Source organism: Arachis ipaensis, chromosome B01 (assembly GCF_000816755.2).
Source record: "Arachis ipaensis cultivar K30076 chromosome B01, Araip1.1, whole genome shotgun sequence".
In the NCBI taxonomy this organism is placed as follows: domain Eukaryota; kingdom Viridiplantae; phylum Streptophyta; class Magnoliopsida; order Fabales; family Fabaceae; genus Arachis; species Arachis ipaensis.
In genome coordinates, this window is record NC_029785.2 from 16666651 (window position 1) to 16686420 (window position 19770).

A 19770-nucleotide genomic window follows, 5' to 3' on the forward strand; every position below is an offset into this window, starting at 1 on the left:
AACCTTTATTATTTTACTACCAATTTGGCTTGATATTTGATTCCAAGGTCTTCTAGATGATTATTATTTTACTGCCATGCATTGATTGATCATCAAAATTAACTTTGATACTTCCACAATTGAGCCATGGAAATTGGAGCGTAATTCGTAACAAGTTTTATGCGATAGGATTAGATGTTTTGTACGGATTCTACCCTAAGATGGGTTGTGTTCTCTCTTTTGGCAGCAGCAACCAGCAAGGCATTGAGACTTTGTAAAGTGATCCATTGATGGTGTGAGTAACGTGCCATCTTAGTTAGTAAATCTGATGCACTTGGGGCATGCAGCTATTATTGAAATTATGAAGGGCATCATGATTAGTGCATCATCATTAAAACTAGTTCCGGTATATATATATATTTCCGTGTAGATAAACCTTTAAGGTATATCACTGAACGATTCTGAAATGCATTCTTCTCTAACACTTAAGTTAGTATGAAAAGTGTATTAGAAGATAGCAGAATAATTCAGAAATCAGGACTTACTCTCTGTTGAGAGATAGAGAATGACTTATATAGCAATTAGATTATAAATGACATTGATGTTATGATCGTTTAGTGATTAACTCAGTAATCATGGCTAATAATGTAATCAGTTCTTAATATGTCAAAATTTCTAAAAGGACCAGCATTTTGAAACGGGAGGGAGTAATTTATCGATCGAAACACCTTTAGCATCTTTGACTTTGGTGTGTTTATGCTTGGTGAAAAATAAAGCATACACACCTGTTTCATGAACATCACATATATCATCTTTATTTTCTTTATAGAATAATAGATTTTGATTTGTATGTTTCAATTGTAGATGACAACTGCAATTGCTATTGAGGATGTGAGAAGGGAAGTGAAAATATTGAGAGCTTTGACGGGACATAAGAATCTAGTACAGTTCTATGATGCATATGAAGATCACGATAATGTCTATATAGTAATGGAGTAAGCTCCGAATACCATTCTTATTTTTCGTGGTTTGTAACCACCTTTTTTGACAATTGGGCTCATTGGTAGCAACCTATATCCAAATTTTTTAATTCTTGTTTATCTCAGATTGTGTGAAGGAGGTGAGCTGTTGGATAGAATACTATCAAGGTATTTGTTTAATTATTTTCTGTTGATTGGCAAAACGTGGATTCATGCATTGCTTTAAAGAATTAATGTTTCATGGTCACAGCCTATAAGATATCTGTTTCTTCTTGCAGAGGAGGGAAATACACCGAAGAAGATGCAAAAGCTGTCCTCACGCAAATTCTGAATGTTGTTGCATTTTGCCATATGCAGGGTGTTGTGCACCGTGATCTTAAACCCGAGGTGAACTACAGTTTAGACTTTTTGTTCTGACCGAAAACCCGATGCAAAATTTTAGCTTTCACTGTTTCCTATTTCTATAACTTTTATCACGTGTTGAATTCTAAAGATGGATAATTTTTGGATCAGAACTTCTTGTTCGCATCCAAAGATGAGAACTCAGAGCTGAAGGCCATAGACTTTGGGTTGTCGGATTTCGTTAAACCAGGTATATATTTACGCAATTGAGGAATGTTGGGTAACAAGTTATTTTATTGTGCCAGTAAGCTATTGGACCAACTTGGTTGAACTTGGTTACCAGAATAACTTGGTTATGTTATATTACTGTACTCAATTTATGTTCACCCCGTGTTAGCTTGATATCTTGGTCTTAAATTATGTCGTGACTTCTTGTTGTACTTAACAGATGAAAGGCTTAATGATATTGTTGGTAGTGCATACTATGTGGCTCCTGAAGTTCTACATAGAGCTTACAGTACTGAGGCCGACATCTGGAGTATTGGTGTAATCGCGTATATTTTATTATGTGGCAGCCGTCCGTTTTGGGCACGGACTGAATCAGGGATATTTCGTGCTGTATTGAAAGCCGATCCAAGTTTCGAAGAACCTCCTTGGCCTTCTCTGTCGGACGAAGCAAAGGATTTCGTAAAGCGACTACTAAATAAAGATCCAAGGAAAAGAATGACTGCAGCACAAGCATTATGTGAGTTTCTTGTAAGTTGTTGCAGGGTCTTGTTAGTTCTTATATTTCTATTCTCTTATTTAAGCCGTGTATGATGCAGGCCATCCATGGATTAAAAATTATAAGGATGTGAAAGCACCCCTCGATATTCTAATGTTCAAGCTCATGAAGTCATACATGCGCTCCTCGTCTTTACGAAAAGCAGCTTTAAGGGTGCGTATATTTATGTAGAATGTACTTGCTTTCAAATACTTGACACTGAATGTAAAAGAGGCTTTCAAATACACCTTCAGAATTTTCTTTTGGTATCTTTTGATTAGATTTTACTAGAACTGTTCTCTCAATGAATTCATATTCTTCAGCTTATTAATAAGTGTACTATTTTTTATAGGATGTTTGAACTTGGGATTAGTGAGTTCTGAGTTGACTGTTGAATAAGTAATCTAACTATCAAAATGAATCGTTTTTTTGTTTAGTGTTTCCAAATGGGTGTCGCTCAACTGTGTTTGTTTCTGATTTCCAAAAGAGTGATTTTACTGCTTGATCTTTTACTGTATAGTTGAAAAAGTTTAAAACTGATTTATTAAGATACTCCATTTAGCTTTCTCAAAAATGCTGAAATTGGATTCTTTTAAATGGCGATTATTGTATAAAATTTGTACAAATCTATAGAATGATGGTTTTTAAGCCTAAAAAGCTGAATCAGATGCATGTTAGTCTACTGATGGAAAAGTGTTTGCTTCTTTCTCCAATTTTGTTTGTCTCTATTTGTTGATCAAGTATTGGATGCATGTTTAGTGATAACTTACTAGCGTGTTATTTTCTTGCACACTACGGCAGGCTCTGTCGAAGACGTTAGCTGTTGACGAGCTGTACTATTTGAAAGAGCAGTTTGCACTTTTAGAACCAAACAAAAATGGCACCATTAGCTTAGAAAATATCAAAGCGGTTGGTTTTTTCGTCTCTTCCAATTCTTTTCATATACTTTTTTAAAAGGATCCTGTTTAAAGACTCAAATTTGACCTGGCAGGCCTTGATGAAGAATGCAACTGATGCTATGAAGGAGTCGCGCATTCCTGATTTTTTGGGATCGGTAAGTGCTGTGATTTAACTGTAGAATGCCTCTATATATATATAACGCCTTATTGTAATGTTGGCTTATTGATTACTGATACAAACGGTTTTTGGGTGGCAGCTTAATGCATTGCAGTTTAGAAGGATGGATTTTGACGAGTTCTGTGCAGCAACTCTTAGTGTTCATCAACTTGAAGCGCTCGACCGGTGGGAGCAACATGCTCGCTGCGCCTATGAGCTTTTTGAAAAGGATGGAAACAGGTCCATAGTCATTGAGGAGCTAGCTTCGGTATGATTGATTTTATTGCAATAATAGTTTATCCAACCATATCTTCCGAGCTTTTTCTTACAGTGGTAAACTGGTAATACAAATGGATATATCTAACAATTTCTGAAATTAATTTCTAGAGTAAATGTCCTATCCATTTCCTGACCATGAAGGACAAAGTGTCTCTCTAGTTCAAAAATCTCTAATCGTCCCAACCATCTAAGTAAATAGTCTAAGTGGTCCTTGTAAAAACGTTGACCTACTCGTGTCAGGACCTATTTAGACAAGTAACATGGGATGTTTAGACCAGTTACTTAGATGGTTCGAGACCGGTTAAAGATTTTCGAATCGTGGAAGGGCGCTTTGTCTTTCGACAAATAATCAGAAACCGAAAATAGCATTTACTCTAATTTCTAACAATTTCGGATATTAATTTGTCCCTCTAAGGTGAGTTTAATATGGCGTGAATGTAGAGAAATTCGAGGATTATGTAATTTCACTCATTGCTCCACGAAAATCCAACATCATTCTCTTCTCATGTATGGTTTTTATCTAAACAATCGCAGGAGCTAGGACTTGGTCCATCTGTTCCTGTTCACGCAGTTCTCCATGACTGGATTAGGCACACTGATGGAAAACTAAGCTTCCTTGGGTTTGTCAAATTGCTGCATGGTCCGTCTCGTAGTCTCGCCAAACCTCAATAGAATGAGACCCAAGAGCTTGCGTGTGTTCACCAACCATGATGCATGATGGATCTGGTCAATCAAAAGAAGAAAGAAAGAAAAAAAAAAGAAAAACTATATGCTGGTCAAAGCATCATCATCACATGAAAGAATATTTGCTACTTCAACATTATATTTTGCTTAGAAGAAATCATCGAATTGGTGTTTTACAATCCTTTTTCTTAGGCTAAATATCTTGTCCACATGGAGCAGGAATCATAGCCTGCTCCCACAGGCATTTGTAATTGTAATTGTAATTGTCCACTGTAAAGCTGTAGTGTGTTAAAGTTTCTAGTTTATAATATCTTTTGTGATTATTACGGGGAATGCTATGGTGTAGATTGTGAAAAAATCTAAACCTGTGGACACTGCGAGGATAGATTTCCTCGATGACACCTATTGCCTAGTTGTTTTTGTCCATTCACGTGAGTCAAGTACGATATCGGCACCAACTGCAATTGCAGGGATCTATACCCATTAAATTTTTTTCTTTTTGGTTTTCCTTAACTCGGGAGACCAAAAACTATCCGTTGGGAATCTACATTTTTTTTAAAGATTTGTTGATAGCTAATGAAGGCCGAGATTCAAACTCTCCATATTTATTTAACTGGATTAGTGAACTAACTAAGTTAAAGCCATTAAATTTTATTAATCACAAGTAATTCATTGTTAACGAAGAGATTAAAAGTTTTAGTTCTGGATCTTTTGCAAAATTGGGCCATACATTTAGCTGGACCAAAAATCCAAAATTATATTTATCCATGATTTTTATTAAAAATTATATTTCTTAAACTAAGTAAAAGGATTTAAAAGGCAACGAATAGTAGCTCATGAGGCATTTGTTTCTTTTTTTTTCTAACAGATTGGAACTTTTTTCGACAAAAAGGATTATAAAGGAAAAAAAACATACTAAGATATATATGTGCGAGAATCACATTATTATTCTCTTGATCTTGGGTTTGTTACGTGCATGAGGGTGTAAAGCTCTGCCTATATAAAACAGACGACTCTCAATGTGTAATTGATATATACATTCATAAACAAATACATGCAATAATACTTCCACTCTTTACATTCAATCTGCCACTCTTTCTCCCTTTACCTCATCTATTAGAAAACATCATATGGTATCAACAGTCACATGATCAAGTTCTTGATCATGGGCTTCGTCATCTCGAGTTCATCTTCAAAGCAAGCGTTGATTCCCATTCCAAAAAAACTGGATGAAGATAACTCCAATACTTGGCGAGCATGGTTAACAATTCAAAGTCTCAACTTGGATTCACTACAAAAAATGTGCTGATTATCGCCGGATTTTAGGACAGAAACTACCGGCAATTTCGTTTAGAGACTGTTTGATAACTACTTTCGTTGAGCTTGAACCGGTACCATCGGATTTATATTTCTACCAAAAAATCCGACGATAACAGATGGCACGTAATGTATTTAATTTGGCGTGCGTTTTACAATTGAATTTTTTGGCAGAAATTTTCAATAGTAACTCATTTTGGTGGAACGCACCGTTTTATTTAATGAAACTACTTTTATTGTCGGATTCTTCTGCCGAAAAATCCTACAGTAATTTGAATACTTAAGTTTCGTGATGAAATCCTCTCTCTCTCTCTCTCTCTCTCTCTCTCTCTCTCCGTAGCTCCACTCATCAGCCACCATCTGCCAGTGTCATCTTTACCCAGCGCGTTATCTTTAGGTAACAACCCTAACTTAACATTGAGTTTATTTTATTTTATTTTTATTCTAAAGAGGTAAATGCCGAATTGGTAACCGAAAGATTTTGACGCTGAGAAAATAGTACTTGACTTTTGTTATTGACAAAATAATTCCTAAAAGATTTTAAAACTTGACAAGCGTGCCCTCGAATTCACTGGAGCACATCTTCGGCGACCACGCTGCTGACATGGTCATCGTGTTTTGCTGAGATGGCAGCATTCCTAGACTAATTACTTAGATGTAATTAATAATTAAATTAAATCAATAATAAGTAAAAATTTCCCAACCCTAATTCTCCCTTCCCCTTCCCGAATACACTCTCGCTCTCTCACTCTGAGACGGGCTAAAATGGCGCCTCAACTTCTTACTCTCACAGAGCCGCATAGTCGCCGTCTTGTCGCGTCGTCCATGCACCATCTCGCTTCTCTCCGTGCAGTCAAGCAGAAGAACAGGACACACAGCAGCGGTGCCTCACTCATAGACCTCGTCTCCGTGTCTCTCGCCGGTAGCTATGCCTCGTCTCCCCGCTGCCAATCGATGCTTGCAACAGCTCGTTGCTCGCTGTAACACCCTAATTAGCCTAGGCTTTACCTCGCGTCGTAAAGCAAAGGTTAATCAAAGGTTACGACAGTTCTAAAGCTGATACATATAATGTATAAAAAGGGTTAATATATTCTAGAAGTCCGATGAAGAATATAGCTCAAAAGAGGATTCGAAAAGCTCAAACGTACTAACGAAACTTCTAACTTAAAGCATAAGAAACAGATGTAATATAAACAAAGATAATAGTATAATAGTGTAATATCATAAGAAACTAGCCATGGCTCGCGGAGTTTAAGCCGGCTAGCCAAATACAGGCAAAAAAGAACTAGACATTAAAAAAAACAGCTTATACAATTTTGTTCTCTCAAATACAAGCCTCTAGACAAAAACAAAATACAAAAGTGAGAGATGTATACACAAAATAAATCAAAAGACCCAAAAGGTATCCGAATCCTCCGCTTCTGTCACCAACCAGACAACTCATCGAGGTGGGTTGCGACCTGCATCTGAAAAACATAATAGAAATATGGTATGAGAACCGGAGGTTCTCAGTATGGTAACAGTGCTCAATGATGTAGGATATAAGACCCCGGGACGCCAAAGGCAATCCTAAGCTCCATATCCATCACAAGATCTCATCTTAAGGCATACTAAAACAATAAAGCATAATAATATAAACCTTAGTATAAATAAATAGGGTATTCTATCTTAAGGGATTCTATGCTAATCAAACACCGCTGTTCCACAGCCTTTACCAACCGATCCTCCATGCGATCCCATCGCCACCGCCTTCCGAACCTCCTCAATCCCAGTAGCAAACACAGTTATATACAATGCAAGTAAAACACAAGTAGAGGCATATAAAGCAAGTAACTCAAATAGCATTTAGACATGTTATACAAATAGGCATACAATTATAAGTCGGCAAAGCAAACAAACAGATAGAAGATGCACATGATGAATGCCTGTCCTACTGGCTGTGATATCACATTGTCGGTTCAACTGCCAACCCAACACATCTCCATGGAGATGTCGTCCTTCGGAATCATTATTAGGAACCCCCGAGATATAGTGCTCGGATCACTGTCCAGAATTTTGTGCCTGCACACTCTGATGATCCGAAGGGATGCGAGCGGAATACTCTTGCCACCGACCTCGCATCTCAACGTAAGTGGGATCCAACCACCGTCCTTACGCCGCCGCCGCTACCTTGACAGGCAGGATCGAACCGCCGTCCCTACCGAGCGCATAGCATCTCATAATCATAAAACAGTAGTTCAGTGGTTTTTCAGAAAATATTTTCAATACATCAGTGATTCCTCATCACACATTCGAGCCCTCGACTCATCTCAACCACTGTAAATTCACATTTTTATTCCGAACTCAACAGTTCTTCGATCCTCATCTCATACACCAACCATTCATCACATACCATCGAACCGTCCTCAGAACGCCAGAAACCTAGGCCTCCATTTTTCTAATTTTCCAAATAATATCATCTAAAATCCTTAAATTCTTTCCCATGTTTTAAATATCCAAAATTAGGCCCAAGAGTCTTAAAAGGGTGTGATAGAAGCTTACAACCTTGTTGGAAAGGTGAAATAGTTGAAAACAAAGTTTAAATTTGTAAAACAGGGTTTTATGGTTTATATTGTGTTTAATTGTGTGGTTTTATCAAATATTTACCCACTTATTCATTAAATTAGCATGTATTTACAATTCCTTCCCAAAATTACTCCATGGTTGAAAACTTGCTTCCTAGAGACTTTTAATTATGTATTTTAATTCTCCTTTATTTCATTCGATGCCGTGATCTGTGTGTTAAGTGTTTCAGGCTTTATAGGGCATGAATGACTTGGAGATTGGAAAGGAGGCTTGCAAAAATGGAAGGAACACAAGAAATTGAGGAGATGACCAACGAAAAGCGACGCGGACGCATGGCTCACGCGACCGCGCGAATTAGAGGAAATTGCAGTGACGTGCTCGCGTGCCTGACGCGAACGCATGGATTGGAAACTGCACAAGTGACGCGAATGCGTGGACGACGCGCACGCGTGGCAAGGCAAAACGCTGGATGACGCGATTGCGTGACGTGCACGATCTGCAGAATCTGCAGAATTCACTGGGGGCGATTTTGGGCCTTGTTTTGACCCAGTTTTCGGCCCAGAAAAGCATATTAGAGCTAGAGAACATGCAGAGACCAAGAACAATATTCATTCGGTATAATTTTAGTTTTTAGATCTGAATTTACTCCTCCTCTAGATTTTCTCTCTACACATTTATAGTTCTTAGAATTTTTGATTTTATTGCTTTTTGGATTGGGATATTGAGAAGGGTTATTACCTCCGTCAAGACTTCATCATTCTAGTTTGTTTCCTTACTTGTTACTTACTCTTTCATATCCTTAATTTATTCAGAGTTACTATTGGATTATTTTTAGAATTTATTAATACAAGAACTATTTTTATTTTTTTATTGATCCTTTTGATTATTATTTATCATGTCTTTCTTTATTTCACTTTCTTATTTCGTGAATTTTACATTCATAATGAGCGAGTAGTTTCATAACTTGATTGGGAGTTGGTTGAAAGGAGAACCTTGAGTTGGAATGCTCAAGAGTAAAATTATAATTGGGTTTAGCGTTGGGTCGCCCTCTAATCACTGACACTAGTCCTTCCCAAGGGAGAGGATTAGAACTTGTGAATAGAAACTGATTTCCAACTTGCTTGACTTTCCTTTATCTGGTAAAGGATAACTGAGTAGACAACCTTCAATAACTCCAACAAGGATAGGATTTCCGACTAATCTACTCCCGGTCAAGGTTTTTATTTAAATTACATAAATTCTCTGATTTAATTTCCTGTCTATCAAATTCAAACCCTTTTGGAAAACACCTGATTAATAAAATAGCATATCTTTCTGCAACTCGTCGGGAGACGACCTGGGATTTATACTGCCAGTATTTTAATTCTAATTTTGTGACAACCCTTCTAAATTGATAAGTGGATTTTTGGTTGGTTAAGAACTATACTTGCAACGTATCTCTTATAATAATTTTTTAACTCGCCAATTTCCGCCACGTCAATTTTTGGCGCCGTTGCCGGGGTGTTGCAATAGAGTGCTAAGTTATTGATTGAAATTTATTTATTTGCATTTTATATTTTTTTGCTACTATGAGCTGCATGTTTCTTTTGTTAAATGACGCGTTCACTTCCTGATCCAAGCTTGCCAGTATTTGATCCTGAAATTGAAAGAACTATTTCACGTATAAGGCAAGCTCGGCGTCGGCTAGTCCTCCCCGAGGGCGAATCTGAAACGTCACGTAAGGAAGAAACAAGCTCCCTTTCTACTGATTCGGTTGATTTACGTGCAGGTGACATGGCACCACCTAGGAGAGTTACGATCCAGGAGGCTGGAGCCCCTGATTTTACAATGCAACCGTTTCAAGCGCATTACCCAGCAGTGGCTACAGATTTTGAAATAAAGACTGCACTACTCAACTTGATGCCTAAGTTTCATGGCTTACCTGCTCAAGAGCCTATCAAGCACCTTAGGAATTTCCAAGCAGCCTGTTCTACTGTCAGGCGTGATGGTGCAGATGAAACTTCTTTTCTGTTAAAAGCCTTCCCGTTCTCTCTTGAGGGAAAGGTGAGAGAGTGGTACTACACTCAACCCGCAACAACTGTTTCTGACTGGGATACACTTAGAAGAGAATTTTTGGAAAAATTCTTTCCAGCTGAAGTTACTGATAAACTGAGGATAGACATTTCCATGATTGTTCAGGACGAGTCCGAGACTCTCTACGAATACTGGGAACGCTTCAACAATCTTTTGAAAGCATGCCCCCACTATATGATTGACAAGCTAGTGTTGCTCGGCTACGTCACACAGGGCATGAGGCCTCAAGATAAGACCACATTGGAAAGTGCTAGCAATGGGTCTATGAAAAAGTACAAGACCACTGATGAGGCATGGCAATTGATCAGCGACTTAGCTGAATCTACTCGGAATCACAGGCAGAAACAAAGCCGGTCAAAAGCTGTTGCAGAGGTATCTTCTAGCAAGCAGACTACTGCTCTGACTCAGAGTATATGTGAAATGACCAACTTACTGAAGCAGATGCAGTTGAATCAACAACAAACGCAGCAAAGCCAACAGTTAGTCCCACAGAGAGTGTGCGGGATCTGTGTTGATTATAGCCACTATACTGATGAATGTTCGCAGCTCCAGCAGGAAGACAACACTGTGGCAGCCACTCATAACTTCTATGACCGCCCCAACCAAGGATACAACCAAGGTGGCAGCTACAACCATGGATGGCAGGACAATTTCAACCAAGGTTGGAGGGATAATTCTAACCAGAGTTGGAGGGACAACAATAATAGAGGAGGCAGACACAATCAAGGAAATCAGAGGTGGAATAATAACAACAACAGGCAGCAAAATCAGAACCAGCCTTACAGAGCACCTCACCTGAGGCAATCCCAAGGAGCATAGCACAACCAACAACAAGTTCCACAGATCACTCAATCTAATTCCTTTCCGAGTGACGAGGCGCTTCAATCCATTGCGCAAGGACAAAGGAACATGGAAAGTTCACTTAACGGTCTAACATCCGCTATACAAGCTCTCATCTCTCAGCTGGGATCATCCAATACCTCAAACACTCAACATGCAAGCTCCAGTGGAATTCCTTCTCAACCCTTACCCAATCCAAAGGGTGGCATCAATGCCATCACCCTAAGGTCCAGAACCACACTGTAAGAGAGGAATCAGGAGGAGCCAATCCCATCAGAACATGCTTCAGCTGAAGAGGTGGTAGAAGTAGAGGATGCTGAAGAGGAAGAGGACATACAAGACATGGTTGAAGAAGAAGAAGCTCAACCACAGAAAGAAGCACCAAAGGATGCAGACGCTGCAGTAAACACCCTTCCTATTCCATTTCCACAAATTGCAAGGAAGCCCAGGAAGCAGATGGAACTTGATCCCAAAATGGTAGAAATATTCAAAAAGGTTGAGGTAACTGTTCCCCTTTTTGATGTTATTCAGCAGGTACCTAAATACGCAAAGTTTCTAAAAGATTTATGTATACATAAAGACAAAATTAATGAATTAGAAACTATTCCTTTAGGTAGTTCTATATCTGCTTTAATGGGAGGAATACCTGAAAAGTGTAGTGATCCAGGTCCATGTATGGTTAACTGTACTATTGGAGGTGTGATATTTTCTGACTGCATGTGTGATTTAGGAGCATGTGTTAGTATAATGCCTTTGTCTATATATGATACTTTGAGGCTCCCTCCCTTAAAAAGGCCGGCAGCTCGTTTTGTGTTAGCAGATAAAAGAATTATTACAGTGGTTGGAATTACTGAAGATGTATTAGTGAGCATTAAGGGGCTCATATTTTCCATTGACTTCTATATCCTGGAAATGCCCCCTAATGACTCAGGAAGGCCATCATCAATCCTGCTTGGAAGACCATTTCTGAAGACTTCAAAGTTCAAGCTGGACGCATTTTTCGGAATTTATTCTTTTGAAATAGATGGCAGAATAGTGAAATTCAGTTTAAATGGAGCTATGGAGCACCCTCCGGATGATCATTCTATCTCTCAGTGTGACATCATAGATGAAACTGTGGCTGAAGTTCACCAGGAGGAATTAGAGGAGAAGTACACAGGACAAAGTCCAAGTGTGGGGACACTTTCAGAGGACAATGAGGGCACTTTGCCATTATCACCAGCTCCGGATGATCCAGAGCCTGGCCATAAGCAGAAATTGGAATTAAAGCCCCTCTCTCCACACCTCAAGTATGCTTACCTTGAGGACAAGCAGAAGTTTCCAGTTATCATTGCGAGGGAACTCACTTCTCAACAAGAAGAACAGCTACTCAGTGTGCTGAGAAAACACAAGAAAGCAATTGGATGGAGCCTGGCGGATATAGTAGGCATCAGCCCTCAAGTTTGTGAGCACAGAATATTCCTAGAAGAGGGAGAAAAGCCCGTCCGTCAACCTCAGAGAAGACTGAATCCCACCATCTTAGAAGTTGTCAAGAAAGAAGTGACCAGGCTACTTGAAGCAGATATCATTTACCCCATCTCAGATAGCGAATGGGTCAGTCCAGTACAAGTGGTGCCCAAGAAATCTGGAATCACAACAGTAAGAAATGAGCATGGAGAGCTTCTGACAACTAGAGTGCAGAATTCATGGAGATTTTGCATTGACTATAGGCGTCTCAACCAAGCCACTCGCAAAGATCATTACTCCTTGCCATTCATTGATCTGATGCTTGATCGCCTGTCAGGTAAATCCCATTATTGTTTTCTAGATGGTCATACAGGCTATTTTCAAATCCATATAGCTCCTGAAGATCAGGAAAAGACTACTTTCACATGTCCTTTTGGCACTTATGCTTATAAGAGAATGCCCTTTGACTTGTGTAATGCACCAGCTACTTTCTAAAGGTGCATGATGAGTCTTTTCTCTGACCTTATTGAGAACTGTATGGAGGTTTTTATGGATGATTTTAGCGTTTATGGTGATTCATTTATCCTTTGCTTGGATAGTTTATCTAGAGTATTAGATAGATGTGTCAGTATGAACCTTGTATTGAATTTTGAAAAATGTCACTTTATGGTAAAACAAGGGATTGTACTAGGACATGTTGTGTTTCATACTGGCATTTCTGTAGATCCAGCAAAGGTGGATGTTATTTCTAATTTACCTTACCCCTCCTCTGTGAGGGAAGTCCGTTCGTTCCTTGGCCATGCAGGTTTTTACCGGAGATTCATTAAGGACTTTAGTAAGGTAGCACTACCCTTATCCAGACTACTGCAGAAAGATATTGAGTTCGAGTTCAGTGAGGATTGCAAACAAGCATTTGATAAGCTGAAGACCGCCCTGACTCAAGCTCTAATTGTGAGAGGACCAGACTGGAGCCAGCCATTTAAAATCATGTGCGATGCTTCCAACCATGCAGTAGGAGCAGCGCTGGCTCAGCATGAAGGTAAGGATCCTTTTGTAATTGCTTATGCATCTAAGACTTTAGACACTGCTTAGTCTAATTACACTACTACTGAGAAAGAGCTTCTGGCTATTATTTTTTCTCTGGATAAATTCTGAGCCTATTTACTTGGTGATAAAGTAGTAGTGTACTCAGACCACGCAGATCTAAAGTATTTATTAGCTAAAAAGGAGTCCAAACCAAGGCTTATACGTTGGATACTGCTACTACAAGAATTTGATTTAGAAATTAAGGACAGGAGTGGTAACCAGAATCTAGTGGCAGACCACTTGAGTCGCCTTGAGCACATTAAGGATACCTCCACTCCTATAAATGATAATTTCCCATTCGACAACTTGCAAGCAGTATCTGAAGTAGTCCCTTGGTATGCGCCTGTAGCTAATTATCTAGTTAGCCGCACTTTTTCTCCAAACTTTACTAAGCATCAAAGAGACAAGCTGAAAAGCGAGTCCAAATATTATATATTAGATGACCCATATTTATGGAGATGTGGCACTGACCAGGTAATTAGACGGTGTGTGCCTCAATCAGAATTCCAGTCCATTTTAGTGGCCTGCCACTCATCTGAGAGTGGAGGATATTTTGGCCCTCAAAGAACAGCTAGAAAAATTTTAGACTGTGGATTCTGGTGACCTACTCTTTTTAAAGACGCTGCTGAATTTTGTAAATCTTGTTCCCTATGCCAAAGGTTTGGTAATATATCCAAGAGGGATGAGATGCCTCAACAGACTATGCTTTTCTGTGAAATTTTTTATGTTTGGGGCATTGACTTCATGGGTCCATTTCCACATTCTAATGGTTATTTTTATATATTGTTAGCTGTAGATTACGTTTCTAAATGGGTGGAAGCAATTTCTACCCGCACTGATGATGCTAACACTGTTGTTTCCTTTGTTAGAACCCATATTATTTGTCGCTTTGGATCACCACGAGCAATCGTGAGCGATCAAGGCACCCATTTCTGTAACAGGAGACTAACAGGATTACTGAAGAAGCATGGGATAGTTCATAAAGTGGCAACAGCCTACCATCCTCAGACTAATGGGCAAGCTGAGGTGTCTAACAGAGAGATAAAGAGTATATTGCAGAAGATAGTCAAACCTCATAGAAGAAACTGGAGCACCAGGCTACAAGATGCACTCTGGGCATACAGAACGGCTTACAAGACACCCATTGGGATGAGTCCCTTCCGCTTAGTTTATGGAAAAGCCTGTCACCTCCCAGTTGAGGTAGAGCACAAAGCCTTTTGGGCAGTAAAGGAGTGTAATATGGATTTTGAGAAGGCCGGAACTGAGAGGAAGTTGCAACTGCAAGAATTAGAGAGCCTGCGCCTAGAAGCTTATGAGAACTCAAGGCTGTACAAGGAAAAGATGAAGGCTGTGCATGATAAGCACATCAAGAGTAGAGAGTTCCAACCTGGGGACTTTGTCCTCCTTTACAACTCTAGACTGAGGCTCATGCCAGGCAAGTTGAGATCAAGATGGGAAGGTCCATATAGAGTAGAGAAGGCCGAGCCATACGGAGTTTTCCACCTAAGTCATCCTTCGAGCTCTGAATTCATCAAAGTTAATGGACATCGCTTAAAGCTATATCATGGTGAGAAGGCAACGAAAAACAAGGAGTTAGAAGTCTTCCTCTTGGAGGATCCACCCACAGCAGAAGACTAAGCTAGTGGAGCGTCCAACTTAAGGACGTTAAAGCAAAGTGCTGGGTGGGAGACAACCCACCGTGGTATGATAATTTCTTTCTTTTATTTCTTTATTTCCTTTCTCAATAACTCTTCTCAGTACTAGTGCCTATAGTTTACATCTTCATTTGCACATTGCATAAAAAAAAGGACACGCGACGCGACAGCGTTGCCGACGCGTCCGCGTCGCAGGTGAGTAAGAAAGAAAAATAAATCGAATAGAAAGTCACACGAGAGCGTGGCTGGAGGCGTGCCTTAGGCACAGATTGATCTACGCGACTGCGTCACTGACGCGTTCGCGTCATGTGGGAAAAATGCCTCCCACGCGTCCGCGTCACCCACGCGGACGCATGACCTGAAAATTGACGTAAGAAAGGGTGCATGGCCGAAAGTTGTGCTGGAGTAGGGCTGGACTGGCGCTAGACACACAAGCCTTACCACGTGAACGCGTGCCCCACGCGTCCGCGTCGTATTCCAATATTGGCCACCCACGCGATCGCGTCCACCACGCGAACGCGTCACCCTGGAATTTGGCAACAATGAGTTTCGAACAGAGAGTTGTGCGAGCGCGAGGCTACCCTCGCGCCAGTAGCACCGAACAAGTCACGCGTCCGCGTGACCGATGCGACCGCATCGATTCATATAAGCGCCATCCGCGCAAACGCGTACCCCACGCGTCCGCGTCGCTTGCGCCGCACAGCTTATCCTAATCTGCCAAAATATCTTATCTTTCTCTTCCCCAAATCCTACTTTTTATTTTCCCTTCTTATTTCTTTCTTCCCCTTTCTTCCTTCTTCCCTCTTTCTCACTTTCTACTTTCTCTTTCTCTCACCACCATTTTCAAGGTTTTTCTTTTCTTCTTCCCTCCTTACTTTTCTATTCTTCTTCTTTATTTTATGTTTTCTTCTTCCGTTCTTTTTTTTCTTTTTACTTTCATTATCAATGTTTTCTTTTTCTTTCTTTTTCTTTTAATTGGTGTTGGAAATTTATTTGGGTCATTGTTTGTTATGATATGCTTGTGGATTGTTGCAAAATTATTTGGCAATTATATATTAATTTTTAAGGATTGCTTGCATGTTCAATTTATTATTTTCATTAGCTTATTTACCATGCATGCTATGTGTTTGTGAAAACGCCCGTATGGCATTGTGCACTGTTTTTCGATATCTTTTATCCTACTACTCTAAAATACTTGGTTTTCACAAAACCCTTTTTCATATCATATTAATTCAATATAATTGTCATTACAAACAGGTTATTAGTTTGAAAAGCTTGGTAATCTAACTTGAACATTGAATGCTTGATCTATGCTACTCATGCCTTTGTCTGCATGCCAATAAACACCTTGCATTTAATTGTCATCATGTGCACTTGCTATATTTCCGTTGATGATTTTTCACATGTAGTCATGACCATGTGTTAACATCATTCATCTTTTAATGTGCATTGATTACCACCTTTCCCATTCTCTTCCTTGCTCTAACCCTTGACATTTTAACCTACTTTCTCTTTTCTTTCTTTTAGGATGGCCACCAAGAAAGGAAAGGAGAAAGCTACTCCCAAACCACCAGCAAGAAGAGGAACAAAAGGGGCATTAGTGGCAGAGCCATCCTCAACTGCAGTTAAGCCCTCAAAAAAAAAAAAGAATTAAGAGGATTATAAAGGTTGATAAAAAAGAGAAAGCCTTCCCAGCAAAGGACACTGCGCGATTTACCAATCGCTACTGTGAGCAGATGTTCCCCATCCTGGCAGAAAGGAGTTACAACAATGAATACCTTCTTATCCTCCCGACCAGTATTGCTGAATTTGTTGAGCCGCAAATTGAACGAAGACAATGGAGTTTCCTACAGAGACAGCCACGGCAGGTTAATCTTTCCTGGGTAGTCGAGTTCTACTCTAATTTTCACCTGCCAACCCTGCAGTCTGTCTATGTCCGACAGAAGCAAGTCCCCATTACAGAAGAGGCCATTCAGCGAGCTTTAGATCTTCCCCCTACTCCAGAAGGACAGGACACATTTCAAGAGGCCGTACTCAAGCACCAGATGTACCAATTTGACTGGGATGCTGTTCTCAGAGTTATCGCACTACCTGGCAACAGATGGATCTACGGATACCATCGTTCCCGATCTAAGGGAATATTGGCTTCTGCACTTACCTTGGAGGCTCGCGTGTGGGCACAGATTATATCTCATTACGTCTTTCCGAGTACCCACGAGTCCTCCTTCACTGCAGACATGGTTGTTCTACTATGGTGCATTCTTACAGACCAGCCTCTGAACCTACCAAGACACATCCGGAATGCTATGGGACATGTACAAATTGCGGGCAACTTACCTTTTCCCGCCTTGGTTTTAGATCTCGTCTCAGCAGCCGGAGTCTCCTACAGAGCTGGAGACACCAAAGCTATGCTCCCACGGGATGATCAGTACGTCCCTAACGGAAAATATATCAGACTTCTAGCAGCCACTACAAGCCAGCCTACTGAACCGGCTGAAGACATTCCTCCTTCAACACCACAAGCACCCATACCAAACCAACTGCTCCATCAGATACTTGAGAGGTTGGATCGGCAGGAACACAAAGCAAAGCTAAGAGAGCACTGTAACAAGCGCCGATTCACATACCTCAAGGAGCTACTTATGGGAAAATACAAAGACCCAAACACCCCGGACTCCACTTTATTTACCAGCACAGGGAGCCATGACGGTCCCGACTGTGGAGATACTGCTACCAACCCACCTTTGTTCCTGACAGATGGCACCAAGGATGGTGCAAAGCCTTAAGTGTGGGGAGGTCGGTCAGTACCTGACTTCCGGAGGTAATTTCTCTTCCCTAACACCAATAAAATAGGATATTTAGTTAGTTTTTCTTTTGTAGAATAGGATAAATTGTATAGTAATAGGTTAGTTGCATGCATGTTCTACTTGATTGAAAAGATAATAAGTTTCTTCTAAGACTCTATTTTTAGAACAAAATTTCACTAATTTTAATCAAAACTTTTATGTTAAATTTTCTTGAAGTTGTATTTGGAACATAGTTTTTGAGCTAAAGAACACACAACCTGTGAGACTTTGAGCCTAAATACATGGTTACATTATTTAACCATAATTATTTTATTCTTGTGTGTTTACTTCTCTATGATTGTAATCTATATTTTGTTTCATCCTATATGTCCAATGTTTAATATATTTATATGCTTGCATATGATTGAGGCCATTATTTGTTTAGCTCACTTATCCCAAATAAGCCTACCCTTTCAATTACCTTTGTTAGCCACTTTGAGCCTTTAAATCCCATTTGTTCTTTATTTTACCACATCACTAGCCTTAAGCGGAAAAACAATTATATATCCCAATTGAATTTTTGGTTAGCTTGAGATAGAATTGTGTGTTAATTGAGTATGGGAAGATTGTAGGAACAAAATATAATAAGGGAATGTGTCATGATAATATAATAGGAATTTGGGTACCTACTCATGTGAAACTATAAAAGAAAAATTAAAATTCTATGTGCATTGATAAGCTGTGTTTATGTTAAAAAAAATCCAAAAATATTCAATGAATAAATAAGGGGACAAAATTACCCCAATGCTAAGTTAAAATTCAAGGATCAATGCATATATGATAAAATTAAAATAAAAGTTGATACATAAGTAAGGAATGTGAAAGGGAAATTTTGGGTAGTTAGGTATGAAATTTAAGTTATATAGAATAGGGAAAATTATTATAAAGGACCATTAGGAAAATTTAATTATTAAAAAGGACCTTTAATTTTAAAATTATTTAGAAAGACTTATTTTTTAATATTTAAAAAAAAGGACCAAATTTTTTTTTGTGAAGAGACAAATATATCCTTACATTATTTTTTCATTTATTTCTTTTTTTTAACATAATTTTTTTTCTAATTATCTATGACACTCAAATCCTTATTCTTCATCTATAACTCATAGAGACATTTGTTGCTGTCAATCACAAAACTTAAGACCTGGGAGTACCTATGAGTATACTCCTGGCAGGTAAGTTGATTTTCTAGTATATCCTTGCAGAAACATTGCTATTGAGTAATATATTTCTTTCAAATTCATTTTTAGATTTTAATGTCTCTTCCCTCATTATTGGTTATTTATTGTTTTATATTTTTGCATAGACATGGAATCTACTGTTCGTCGACAAATTTTTTGTTATTTTCACATTGGAGGTAATATTGAAGTTGTACCAAGCCAGAAAATTATTTATCATGGAGGAAAAATCATAGGAGAGCTAATTGAAGAAGGATGCACGCATTCAAATTTAATGCATAAGATATGGCTTCGAACCAAGGAAAATATGCAGAATAAACGCATTACCTACACAGTCAAGTTTAACCAATCTCAACTCATAGATCTCATTGATACTGATAGTGTTAACCAATTGATCACATTCAATGATGATACAGCTCATGTATATATCATGGAGGTAGAAAAGACTAACCATGATATTGCACCTCATGAGGACAAGGACGACAACGTTCATGACAGGTATGTATTCCAACTGGGTTATCTTTTTATAAATTTTCTTATATTAGTGATTAGTGAATTGTTATGAAATTAATTTAATTTTTTTATGATTAGTACACTATCAAGTAATTCAACTCAAGGAGTCGATGTCGTTACTAATATTGATGGTCAAAATCCATTGACACCAATTCTATGTACAACCCAACT

The 19770-nt window shown here is 39.0% G+C and overlaps 1 protein-coding gene across 1 annotated transcript in view; it reads left to right on the top strand.

The window, feature by feature from the left end:
* The window catches only part of LOC107626495 (CDPK-related kinase 5), a 9718-nt gene extending 5147 nt beyond the window's left edge, over positions 1 to 4571 (top strand). The window contains exons 2-11 of the mRNA XM_016329391.2: positions 844 to 974; positions 1086 to 1127; positions 1238 to 1346; positions 1473 to 1551; positions 1750 to 2046; positions 2126 to 2238; positions 2866 to 2973; positions 3056 to 3118; positions 3221 to 3388; positions 3934 to 4571. Coding sequence (XP_016184877.1) covers positions 844 to 974; positions 1086 to 1127; positions 1238 to 1346; positions 1473 to 1551; positions 1750 to 2046; positions 2126 to 2238; positions 2866 to 2973; positions 3056 to 3118; positions 3221 to 3388; positions 3934 to 4071 — 1248 coding nt within the window. The 3' untranslated portion in view covers positions 4072 to 4571. The remainder of the gene's footprint in view (positions 1 to 843; positions 975 to 1085; positions 1128 to 1237; positions 1347 to 1472; positions 1552 to 1749; positions 2047 to 2125; positions 2239 to 2865; positions 2974 to 3055; positions 3119 to 3220; positions 3389 to 3933) is intronic.